Source organism: Setaria italica, chromosome IX (assembly GCF_000263155.2).
Source record: "Setaria italica strain Yugu1 chromosome IX, Setaria_italica_v2.0, whole genome shotgun sequence".
Lineage (NCBI taxonomy): Eukaryota > Viridiplantae > Streptophyta > Magnoliopsida > Poales > Poaceae > Setaria > Setaria italica.
The window spans coordinates 10,636,042-10,649,244 of NC_028458.1; the positions used below are offsets into that span (position 1 = coordinate 10,636,042).

The window sequence follows — 13,203 nt, forward strand, 5'->3', positions numbered from 1 at the left end:
ATTATCATTCAAGAAAAAAGTGTTTTTTGACATTAATCTTTCTTTGCTCGCAAAGTACAATTCGACTTAAGATTCCTATGCTTATTGCATCTGGGATTCTGGCCATTAGTGTTGGTAGACCTTGTATTTATGATCAGTTTGTACCTTGCTGATGTTCTGCCGGGATATCGGTTTCATACCTTATTTTGATTTCTGCCAGTGAAACTAATAGATTGTCCAAAAATAATTGTTTCATGATGAACTTAGGATTGCTATTGGTTTTCCCTGTATGCTCTTCAGTGAATAGTGAAACAGTAAATTTATCAATTGTAGATGTTGACACTTGGTTGCTGAATTGGTTTCGTCATATATTTCTGCTTTATTATGACCTTAAGTTTTCGTGTATTTCTTCAGGACGGTGTGCAATAGCAAAATTTCTGCTTTCTAGGGGAGCTTACGTTGATGGCAAATCATGCCATGTGACTCCAGTACATCTTGCAGTTTTTGGAGGACATGATAGTACTCTGAAGATCTTGTTGGACCACAATGCAGATGTACTAGCTTTATCTTTTTGATCTGTTGGCTTACAATACGAGCTGTGTTCTCTATGCACCCTGAAAGCATGGGGGCTTGATATTTCGTACCTTTATTTCTACCTGCATGCTTGGTTCCCGGTAGCTGTTGATATGTGACACAGCTTGGGCATATGTGAGCGGTGACCCACACAGCAACAGCTGCTGAGAAATTAAAAGGAGCAGACATATTACCTGTACTTAAAAATAGGTTTCCTGATCTTTTCTATGCTGTTTAATTACCCCTCCTTTTTTTTCTTATCTAGCCCAACAAGGGAGCAGACCTATCAACGCCTTTGGATATGGCACTACGCACTCCTTCCTTGTCTTGTTTGAAACTATTGATTCAGGTACAGTATTCTCAGCTTTGAGTCTTGTTTTACATTATGAACTGTCAATTTATATATGAAGGAAATGTCTCATTATTTTGTCTTCTACGCATAAACTGGTAGGCTGGAGCTGAAGTGAATGGCTTTCGTAATCCTTTGGCAGCGGCTGCACAGGAAGGCTTAACTGAGGCTATTAAGTGCTTGTTGGAGGCTGGTGCGGACCCCAACACTCCTGACGTGGTGAGCCTTCCATCTTCTTTGTCGCACCACGCTATCACTGAGAGCTGCTTAACTTGTAATAGTTCTCGTGATATAGGCCTGCCACTGGAAGGGTATGGGCAAATCCACTCTTATTCACACCCAAATCCAAATAATTATTATCCACTCCTTACCCTCCTCAATCCCACCCATATCCAATGGATAATTAACTTTATACTACATATATATATACATATCCAATTGATTAATTGTACCCTCCCCATACCCTCCCCTCCCCATTTCTTATGGGTATATAATCTTCTACCCATACCTTCCAAAGGGGGTGTGGATTTGGGGAGTGGGGATGGATACCCAGTGGCAGGCCTATCGTGATACTGCCTTGCAACACTGGTATATTGCAATTACACAAAAGTTGTATTCCATAGTTCCTGTTAAAGAAAAGGCTCACAGCATTATGAATTTGTCTGTGAAAGAAAATAGAAAGTAATGAAGATGTCTGTTTTCTTCCAAAAGGAAAATGGCACTAGCTTTAAACATTTGACTATTTGAGCACCGATTGAGTCACTGAGCTAGTTTAGGACTTTAGGTTTTTTTCGATATAGGTTTAGGACTTTAGGTAAACTTTCAAAATCTGTCACTGTTTCTGAATAGGTCAATCTTATGGGTATTTTACCCTTTCCCATCCCCTGCCATGCCATGTTTATTGGTTCATATGTATGCACTGTTATAACCTTCAGCACTACCTTGCCCCATTTTGATAGTACGGAATCAAGGAAATTTGGGGCAAGACTAGAATTGCTCATTGCATTCTGGACTATTGATTTATTTAGGCATCTATTTGGTGGTATTGCATTGTTTCATTAGCCTCTTTGGGAGCATAATTATCCTGAAATCAGTATTATCTTTATGGAAGTGTCCTCATTTCTCATATATTAAATGTCTTCTTGTGATCCTCTCTTCAACAGTTTGGTAGAATCCCAATAGAGTTGGCTGCTGTGTATGGTACAAGTGAAGATGTTGAGATTCTGTTCCCTTTCACTTCCCCAATTCCAACTGTGACAAATTGGAGCGTTGATGGAATAATCAATCATATGAAGTTGGAAAGAAAGCAACTAGAGGTATGCCACTGTAGCAAATGTTTTTGTTCATGCACCTGGCTGTGCAACTTAGTAATATTTAAGTGTCAGAACTTAAAGAAATCAAGAGTAGCTTGTGCTTGATCCTTTTTTCTCTATGTACTCCCAAAAATGCCAAATGCTAGCGTTCTTGCACATTTGCATTGTTGCCCAAGCTCTGTCTAGATTTCTGCTAGAAAACTTGTTTAATTTAAATGCTTTCATGGATAACTTGTATTATTGGAATGCTGTTCATTCAAGTTTGGTTCTATTAAAGAAAACAGGTAACCAATTCATTTTTCCCTGGAGAAAACAAATTTTACAAGTAGGAATATTCCAGTAAACCAATAATTTCCATGTTTAATTGTCTTGCACTGCAATTAATTTTAGTTACAAGCAATACTAGTGAACTTTGGAGTAGACATGCATATTTTAGTTGCCATGTACTGCAATATACTGACTCTTTGGTTATTTTTCATTAAGATTACTGAAACTGGTTGTGTAAAGAATCTTATACCTAAGCTGGTACCGGCTGTCCATTTTCCATAAAAAACGGGGAAAAGCCTGGTGGTTTTCACTTATGATTTTGACACAAATGTGTACAGATAAAAAATTCCCTAGCAGTTTAATGATTGTTCCTGTGTGTTTACCACCAGCATGGATGAGCAGATTTCTGGGAGTCACTCTTATATGCCTAGTTTTTATACTCATGATACCTACAAGTGTTTCTGGATCTATTTGAAGTTATAGTTACTGTTTCACTTATCACACCATTGGATCGCTGTCTGACTCAAAAGTTGTTTAGGATGAAAATTTTGTTGAAGCGAGAAAGTCTGAGCTGAAAAAACAGGGTGACGATGCATTTAGGAAGCAAGATTATATAAATGCATCAGCATTCTACACACAGGTATTTTGTACTATATTAACACCAGCAATGTGAAAATTGTTAAAATGTTTAGTGATTAGTGTCAGCATCTCCTCGTGTACAGTTCATCATGTTGACTTCAAAGTTTAGTTGCCTAGAGCTGTCTGTCTATAAGAAGTGAGCAAGGAACCATTGACTTCCTATAGTGCTTGGAAGTAGAGAACTGAGCGATAGTTGGTAGAGTCTCCATTTTAAGACTACCCACCCAAGCGCAAGCCTAGTGCTCACGGGTCGTTGCCTAAAGGGTTCAGTACCCCCTTCCCATAGAGAAAGATAGGGGACGTTTTCTCCCCTTGGTCAAGTTTATACTGATTGGAAGTAATGGCATCCATTCATTAACTTCATTTTGATGGTATTGAGATAGTGTTCCTATTACCCCCCGCAGGTCGAGTTTTTCTAGTGTTCCTATTTGTAAGGTTCCTAAATTATGGAGCATATACGAGTTTGAGCTTATAAATTGGAAGTCTAGATAGGCAATTAGTTTTATCCATTGAACATAGAGAGAAGTGTAAAAAGAGTTATCCTTTCACTCGGTTTATTCTGATGGTTATATTGGTATCTATCTGACAGTTACCTAAATGTAGTTGACCAATTTGCATTAATATGGAGGGCTTGATTGGTAATTTGTTTCATCCATCTAATATGGAGTGTAAAACTGATAAAGTACCTGGCTAAGCTGAGTTGATTTGCAATTCTGTTTGGCTTTCATGATATGCTTGGACATGTTACCTCCCCGCTGTAAGACCTTGAATGGATATCAGCTTCCCTTGCATTTTAATCATCCTAGTTAATGGCTTTCTAGAACATAATCATAGAACAAGATGGACATGGTATGTTATGTTAGTGAATACCTATTCAGTTTTTTTTTCCGGATTGATTGGATCCCCAAGATACCCGTTGGTATGGTTAATCAGCAGCTTATATTTTCTGAGTACCATGTGTCTTGATACATCACAATCACCACAGCATGTCTCTAGGAGAAAAGCAGTACCATGCGCGGTCTTGTGCTCACAAAACTTGGTCCAACTGATAGCATTTGTTGTCCTCCATTTTTTGTGGTCCCAATCCCATAATATCCAGAGTGCAATATTGTAAGATGGAAATCAGCAATTAACTAGGTTGCATAGGCTTTGGGTTGGTATTGTTAGTCATGGAAGGCCACCTCCTTTAACTTCGTTCAGGAGGAAGTTGAATGATAGTGATCTATATTCTTGATGACCTCTTGCGTCTAGTTTTAGGGAGAAATTCTGCGAGTCAATCACTCTTTGCTCCACATTATTTCATCTCAGCCCACTTTTACCTAAGAACAAATGGCAAGTCTCTGAGCTTATGATGCAGCATTTCTGGAATGTGGCAACAGCAGTATACTGACACAGTTAATGTATTTTACTGCAGGCAATGAGGGTGGATCGTTACGATGCTGGATTGTTCTCAAACAGGAGTCTTTGCTGGCTCCGCATAGGTGATGGGAGAAGGGCTCTGCGAGATGCAACTTGGTGCAACATACTGCGGCCAAAGTGGGTGAAGGCCTACTTCCAGAAAGCACAAGCTCTGATGCTTCTGAAGGTGCGACTAAAAACCCTGGGTCCAGCTCCAGTGTCCTGCTGAATCTGACATTTCATTGTCCCTTTGTCTCTCATATACATAATTTGACTGGCCATGCGTTTTCGATCGTGCTCTTTAGGACTATGAACAAGCTTGTAACACACTCGCTACGGGTTTAGAGCTGGACCCTCTAAACGATGAGGCCGATAAGTTGTACTGGTAAGAGACCTGCCCATTGCTTCTTATGTTCCCTTCCAGTAACCGTAGAAGGATTGCTACAACTAACAATGTGCTGGTTATTTGAATCCAGCTACTGTATATCTTTTTCAAGTTTCTAGTAATTGGCTTTGACCTTGTAGGGAGGCAATGGAGCTGAAGAACGGCAGCACCGAGGCAGCTTAGAGAAAGAACACGTGAAAACTGGATCGCCATTTTCCTTTTTTTGGTGGATGTTTCTGAGGGTTGGGAAGAAACACTTGGTGGTCAGTAAGTTTGCAGCTAGTACTGTAACTGCATGCAGCATAACATCAGGATTTGCTGTACTCTGAAATGGCGCCTCTCGGTGTTCTTTCTTTTGAGGCTGGGAAATCTGATACTCGGAGAGAATAGCTAGCCTAGGAGTATTTGTGACTAGCAACTCTTACAATGGTACCTGAGTGGCTGACACAGTGCATGTTTACATGGTCACTACTCGCAACATAGCACGACGTGAAGCATTTTTCTGGGCTTCAGACCTAGTGTTCCCATGGTTGAATATTGTGCTGTTTTTGGTCACGTTGCTGAGTTACTGATGCCACCGGACGACTTCTATCTCGACCTGTTCAGTTTTATGCGGTAAAAGTAAAACTGATGGTGACGCCGTGACGGCCATGCCGGGCTTCCCAGCTTTTCCTTGTGTGCTGCTGTTGCTGAGGAGGGCCGAGCGGGGCATCAAATAGCTGGCCTCGCAAGATTCGTGCCTGTTGGCTGCTGCTACCGCGCGCCTTCATGCCACCGGCTCCGGCTCGTCGTCCTGGGTGGCCTGCTGGTGCCCGGCGCGCGGCCTGGTCGACCTCGCCTCGCTCACGGGTGGGTGACGCCGAGGGCAGCCACCGGGACGCCCTGCGCACCTTGTTGCCAGCGCGCCGTGGCCGTCGGCGATGGGCGATCCGCAGCGACGCGCCTCGAGCCTCGGTGCATCGTCCTGCGGGAGCTTTAAGGCAGAGCCCCCCATGACGTTGTGTGCTAATCCACATGCGCCAGCTTGTTCGAGGCGCTGCCAATGGCTCACCGCCGGCATCGCCGTGGGCAACGAGGTGTTCACGGGCGGTGACGAGCAGCTCGGGGACAGCCTCGTCCCCGCTATGCGCGAGCGCGACCTGCACGCGGCGCTGGCGCAGCTCGGGATGGACGCGTGCGCGCGCCACCTCCCTCGTCATTCGCGCCACCTCGTACGCGCCGGCGGCAACGACGACGAAGTCAACCCGAAGGCCCGGCGTTCGGTTGGCACACGAGCTGTTCTGGAAGCAAGCGGCAACGAAGTTCCCCGCGTCCTCCGGCCTCCGCCGTGGCGCCATGCTCCCGCGCCTGCCTGCCTGACGAGGACGATCAGCACCGAGAGCAATCCACGCCCGATCTGGACCGCACGAGACCGATCGGATGGATGTCAGGGACCCAGGGGGAAGGGATGGACGGTATTTGTAATACCGTCCACCCCCGGTCAGTGCCGTCCGCCTCTGATCGTCGTCGAAAGGACGCCGCCTCTGCTGCATACCGTGGCTCGCCAGGGTGTCGGCTGCTCGCGGGGCTGAGCGGCGGCACCTCAGACGCTTGGCCAGACAAGAGCGCCCTAGGAAGTTGCAACAATGTCCCCGCGTCCTCGGCCGACGAGCCCGCGGGCGTGCTCCACCACGCTCCAGAGGGTGCGCCGGACCTCCGCCATGGCGCTGAGTCGCGCTGGCCGCATCCAGCTCCCCCGCGGCCGGACCTGCCTAACAAGGACGACCGTGTCCTCCGTCCGCCCGATCTGGACCGCAAGAGTCCGATCCAGCGGCTAAAAGGGCACCAGCGGTGGACGGTATTTCCCCCGGTCGGTATTTCGAGTGCCGCCCCGTCCTCCCCGGTCGTCTCTGTCCTCCATCCTCGAACTGGAAGAGGTCTACAACCGCTGGCCATGACCATTTTGACCAATCAAGGACCACGAAGAGCTGAGCACCTGAGCGCCAACACCGAACACCCCTTGTGCAGCTGTGCCGGCCGCGAGAACCCCGTCTCCACCGCACGCCGGTGGCTCGCCGTAGCGCCGGCTCGTTCAGACCGTGCTGGGTCGCTATGCCGCGTCTCGTGCAACGGGCAATATGGGTGCCGATATCGTGCTCGAGGCGCCCCGTGAGCACCGCCTCGGCTCGCCGGAGCACCGCGGGCGTTCCTGTTCCTCGACAGCAGGCATGCTCCATAGCAGAGGCAGCAGCATTCAGATTGTCCACGGATTCAGATTAAGCATTCTCCTAGTCTGAAGATTAATAATTATTACAAAAGGAAAAAAATAATAACTCAAAGCCCCAGGAAGTTGTGCGCTAATCCACCGGTATAGATTAACCAACTCGAACGACCTGAATTATATAGATCCGAATTCATCGTCGGAGCACTGTACTGAATCATAGATTCAGACGTCTCGACAAAGCCGCGAAACTCACTCTGAATAAATAATCTGAAAGAGATGTTATCGATCTCACGATGAACTGCAAAGAAAAGAACGTGAACAAATACACACAGCCAACTCTAAATTCAAGCACACCATCTTTGATTCATACAACTTTTTTTTTTTAATTCATACACCATGCATGGAAGAAGAAGGGCGCTGGCACGCCGTGCACTATGTGCGAACTGGGCCAACTCCATTGTCTCCCTCCACGGGCTCTTTTCTGTTAATGGGCCGACGGCCCGTGGCCCCTTTCCCCTTGCCGCGCGCGCCCGCCCGCCTGAGACGAGCGGCGGCTCGCGGTCGCGTTGGCCGTTGACTTCCCTGCCTGCCGAGCGCCGAGCCGCCGAGTGCAGACTTGCCGAGACGAGCAGTGCAGCCACGCGCGCGTGCACCGTGCGCACAGTGGCACAAGCCAGCAGCGAGCGTCCGCACGGGCATGTGGCCGGCGATTGCGTCGGTGAAGAACGCCTGAGCCAGTCCAGGACTGAATATGGAAACGGAAGGGAATTTGCAAGGGCGAGGCTAAAACGAGAATCGGTGGTTCCCAATTTGATGAACTACATGTCATTTGTTCTATTTGCTTTCGTGAATCGGTGGTTTTTGAATGCAGATTGTTTGAGGAGGGTTTGTTCCTAATGGCAGAAGCTCAAGTCCAAGCACCAGCGTATCAGAGGTGCTAATGCTCAAGTGAAGGTTGAAGAACGAGAGGACGACGAATTTGAAAACGCGATGCAGCAGTGGAAGAGGATTTTGAAAATGCAGCCACAGGCGAGCAAGTGGTAAAGGATGGTGGGTGTCAACAGGGCACGTCGTCTGATCATACAGATGTTTGCTATGAACCGGGCGAAATTAGGCCCCCAAGTATACACATGTGTCCATTGTCATTTTCTTTCCATATGAGATGTGTAGTAATAATACCCTAAATACCAAAGTAATAATTATGGCAATATGTATTTAATTTAACTTACAAAAGCAGAAGGATGCACTGCACTGCTAGATGAACAAACATATCAATTAACTCATGATCATGTTAGTTGTGTGGAAAGAAGCATACAGTTGGCACCATACGCATAATGCATACATGTGCATACTAGTTAAGAGATAAGAACATGACTTAGCATGTACGAACATAGCTACAGATTCACATGATCTGCATAAGGCAAAATTTAATCCTGGACATCCAAAATGATGCAGCTGCCTCAGGAGGAGTCAGGACATGGCAAAGGCTAAACTTTGCATATGCGCATATGAAATGCACGCCGACAAACAGGGCTGATCGAGAGTACTCCAACAAATGCATCTGAATCATCACATTTAATAATGCTTTATTAATCCTAATGCACATGGAACCGAAGCTGCCTACCAAACTGTATCTGCTTGATTACATTCTCTGATCCTTTGCACTTCTTTGGATGACAGACGATTCATCACAATGTTATCATCATCATCATCATCATCATCATCCTCAAATTCATCTTTTACCATAAAATCTTTATTCTTGGTTACCTGAAGACCTTCGAGTGCATGCTCCACCTGTGGCATGGTAGGTCGTTCCTCACCTCTTAAATTTATGCATGATGCTGCAAGTCTGGCGACTTCTTGGACTTCTTTGCCACCCTCCTCTATAACTTGTGGATCCAATATTTGGGAAATATTTCCCTCTTCAAGAAGACTCATAAAATGTGAAACAAGGCCTTCACCATCAGAGGTCAAATATGAAAATGGTTTCTTCCTGGTGAGCAACTCCACAAGAATGACACCAAAGCTAAACACATCGCTTCTCTCAGTAAGACGGCCCGTGTAGAAGTATGAAGGGTCCAGATATCCAATAGTCCCTTGCACCTTTGTGGTTAACCCTGTTTTATCCATTGGAGCGTACCTTGAAGCTCCGAAGTCTGAAACCTTTGATGTCATAGTATCATCAAGAAGTATGTTACTGGACTTGATATCTCTATGTATCACAGGGATTGAAACTGATGAGTGAAGATATGCAAGAGCTTTAGCGGTTTCAGTTGCAACCCTCAATCTGTTGCCCCATGATAGTGAACTTGGCCCTTCAACATGAAGGTGCTGAAAAAGAGTTCCGTTGGAAATGAACTCATAAACCAACAACGGGACCTCCGTCTCCAAGCAACATCCTAGAAGTTTCACTATGTTCCTATGATTTATCTGAGAGAGGATGGCTACCTCGTTTATGAACTCATCGATTTCTTTCTGGACAGTTATCTTCGACTTCTTGATGGCCACGACACGTAGGTCCGATAGAATCCCCTTGTACACAGTTCCGTGCCCTCCACCGCCGATCTCACGCGACTTGTCGAAGTTGTTTGTTGCCTTTGAGAGCTCATCTATCGTTATGATCATTCTTTCAGCAATGTCCGCCCTTTGCGATACCAATTGATGCAACAACTGCCCACGGTTCTGGGTGAAGAACTTTTGTTTCAGCATTCTAACCCTCCTATGTCTGAGCTTTCGGGTAACAACTATTGCAATGAGAACCAAAACTAAAAGGCCTGCACCGCTACCTAGACCTATGCCAACGCTGAAACCTGAAAAATGTGCAGGTACATTGCTGTCACTTTCATAACCAAATAAGGTAGTGTTTGGTTGGCTCAAATGTAATGTAATCTGATTACTGAAGGTAACGAATCCCATTACATATGTTTGGTTGCGATGGTTTGCAATCAATTGACACTGTAATCGAATCCCTTACCTAAATAATATCTATACAAGCTTGTTACCCCTCCTCCCCCACCGTAATCAGATATAGCACCCACACAGTAATCTGATTACGTTACCAGAGTGCAACCAAACAAAGAGGGCAATCACCTATTCCACCTCTAAATACATTGTAATCTGATTCCCTTTGCGTTTACATTACCTTAGCACGAACCAAACACTATCTAAGGTAGTGTTTGGTTGGCTCAAATGTAATGTAATCTGATTACTGAAGGTAACGAATCCCATTACATATGTTTGGTTGCGGTGGTTTGCAATCAATTGACACTGTAATCGAATCCCTTACCTAAATAATATCTATACAAGCTTGTTACCCCTCCTCCCCCACCGTAATTAGATATAGCACCCACACAGTAATCTGATTACGTTTCCAGAGTGCAACCAAACAAAGAGGGCAGTCACCTATTTCACCTCTAAATACATTGTAATCTGATTCCCTTTGCGTTTACATTACCTTAGCACGAACCAAACACTATCTAAGTGTGTTGTTGGAGGTGTGAAGTGGAAAGAAAATATTCAAATAAAAAAAATAAACAGCAATGTTTGGTTCCCTTGTGCACATGTATTGATCGACTGCATAGTGTATTGTTTACAATGAAATGATTGCATATATTTGGCGCCACGTTGGGAGCATTTGTCGACAACTATATCATATATGATTCGGTTCCACGATTACATGTAGCCATGTAGGTGACTAGAAGCATGGTATATTATTCTGTCTAGTAGCTAACACGAGACAGATTGCAACACATGGTAGTTAGAATCGACCAATAATTAATAACAACGTGTGACAGTTTGTCTTAATTAGCTGCTCCCTTAATAATGTCAACTTCGTCCTCCGTCCGAGAGACCTCGAGTATAAAGAAATCAAACACGGAGATGCGATAGACGGCGAGACCATTTCTAGCTTCGTAACTACAGTTAATTATCTGCAAGTGTGTCCCATGTGTTCTTCGTAATAGTACTGAGGATTGGCAAAATTTACCAGTATGCACGTGAAAACAAGAAAAAATGGCAACACGGAGTAATGTCTTTAGTGTACTGACCCGTCAAAGAAGACGGCGCGCAGCCACCTCTTTGAGTGTGGTCACCATGGGTCCGTGGCGGGCACCGACAGACGAACCCACCCTCCGTGTTGGAGCAGTCGCCGAAGCAGCCATTGACCTCCGGTGACAGCTTGCACTCGTTGATATCTGCTTCCAGAGTTCACGCTCGTTACAAACTGTTGGAGGAAGAAAACGAGAAGTGCTTGCTATGGCGTATCAGAGAGTAATTAATGCAGTAATGATTAGTAGTAATCACCTTGGCATCCGCCGTCAAGGTAAGGGTTGCCGTCGTAGCCCCCTCGGCACTGGCACGAGTAGTCGTCGCCGTTGTTCTTGCACTCGCTGTTGGCGCTCTTGCAGAGCCTCTGGGCGACCTCCGGCGAGCACGCCGGCCCGGGGTACCTCTCGTCGCGTGGGGCTACGTTGGTGAACGTCCACTGCAGGACGAGGGGGGCCTCGACCATGGCTGCGTCCGACCTCTGGCGCTGGCCTGGGGGCCCCACCAGCTGGTCCGCCACGGGCCTCTGGTCGAACCACCCCTTCTCGGCGACGACCACGAACGGGTCCAGCCGCAGGAGGTCCTGCTGCCGCTTGTCGCCGCCCCTGAGCCAGGTGACCTGCACGCCCTCGGGCCGGCTGTTGATGGTGACCGGCGCCTGGCAGCAGCCCAGGCCGGAGCAGTACTTGCCGGCGGGCTGCCGGATCTCGGCCTTGCTGGTGTTTGAGTAGGAGCAGAAGGAGGCGCAGCCGCTGATGACGTTGGAGTACTCGTCGAGGTCCCCGACCAGCGTCGCCATGACGTTGCAGCCGGAGAGGACGAGCTCGTTGCGGTCCGACAGCGTGTACCCGGTGTAGCCCGTGAAGCTGCGGCCGAACGTGACGTTCCGGCCGGAGGAGATGTTGGCGACGTCGCCGCGGCGGACGACGCGGATGGTTGTGTTGCGGAGGGAGATGTCGGCGACCTCGAGGGTGCCGTCGCCGAGGAGCAGCCGCGGCGCGCCGCCGGGGCGGCCGGTGTCGTCGCAGGTGAGGTTGAAGCCCGGCCAGGAGCAGCGCGGCGGGCCCAGGCCGAAGGGGTACGGCACCTGCACGTCGCCGCAGGAGGTGGTGCAGTTGGGGAGCCCGATAGGCGCTGGAGCCACCAGTGGCAGCGGGGCGGCTGCCGCAACCGCGCTCTGTGCCGACGCCGCTGACATGATCACCGCCGCCGCCGCCGCCGCTAATAGCACTGCTGCTGCCATGGTTAGCGGCGCCATGGATTGACGCTTGACGGTATCTACACAGTATATGTTACTTGCTAGTTGCTGCTAGTTCTACTTTAGGACTCGAGCTGCTCTCGCCAGAGCTATACTGGAATGCAAACGCGGAATCCAATCCGTTGCGAACGCGGGTCCACGTAAGAGGGACCTAAGCATCTCACCGAACACGCTACCAGGCCATTAGACTTGTCATCTTTTATTTATAGGCGAACAGGGGGAGAGTGCTCTCCCGATAACGATCGGGTCGAGACTGTCACGCCCGATTTTAAAAGAAAAACAGACGCATAAATCATATGTACGCCGGGATCAAATTACACACATGTGACGACTTCAGTAAATATCACAATCTATGTCGTAATGTAAAGATTGTATATTATTACATGACTAATAGTTTTTTAAACCGAATAGCACAAAAGTTTATTATTATCGCAGTGGATCTTCAATAAGTACAACGACTCCACATGCCTAGTACTCCTCTCAATTTTGTAGAACCTTCATAGTGTTGGCTTGTTCTGAGCAGCGATTTTAGCAAGGGTGAGTACACTTATGATTGGTACTCAGCAAGTGCGGGGAATGTGTAGTGTAAGGTCAAAGGTTTTAATAGCATTTCAACATTTTATTTGGTTGGTCAAATTTTATTAGCATTTACTACATGTAAATTCATACCAATCACATTAAACATGAACATAAAAGAGATAATAGCAATAAATAATAACAATTTAATTTGTCTTTCGATAGTTTAATCATGTGAGGGTCCAGGCCGCTCTTGACCGTGAGTACAGCTGATTTATC

General features: G+C 46.8%; 2 protein-coding genes across 2 annotated transcripts; one reads left to right on the plus strand and one right to left on the minus strand.

Moving 5' to 3' along the window:
- The first annotated feature begins 268 nt into the window (after window positions 1-268).
- LOC101760272 (mitochondrial import receptor subunit TOM34) lies at window positions 269-5,387 on the plus strand. Its single transcript, XM_022829662.1, has 9 exons — window positions 269-278; window positions 394-533; window positions 818-901; window positions 1,004-1,120; window positions 2,065-2,217; window positions 3,020-3,121; window positions 4,535-4,705; window positions 4,824-4,903; window positions 5,044-5,387. Exons 1-9 carry the CDS (start codon window positions 269-271, stop codon window positions 5,084-5,086), a joined length of 900 nt encoding a protein of 299 aa, XP_022685397.1. The 3' UTR covers window positions 5,087-5,387.
- A 3,293-nt stretch (window positions 5,388-8,680) lies between these two features.
- LOC101782562 (wall-associated receptor kinase 2) lies at window positions 8,681-12,565 on the minus strand. The gene is made up of 3 exons (XM_004986302.3): window positions 11,409-12,565; window positions 11,153-11,299; window positions 8,681-9,916 (listed from the first exon to the last, which is right to left on the minus strand). The coding sequence occupies exons 1-3, from the start codon at window positions 12,406-12,408 to the stop codon at window positions 8,727-8,729; spliced, it is 2,337 nt and encodes a 778-aa protein (XP_004986359.2). The 5' UTR covers window positions 12,409-12,565; the 3' UTR covers window positions 8,681-8,726.
- Window positions 12,566-13,203: the final 638 nt, after the last annotated feature.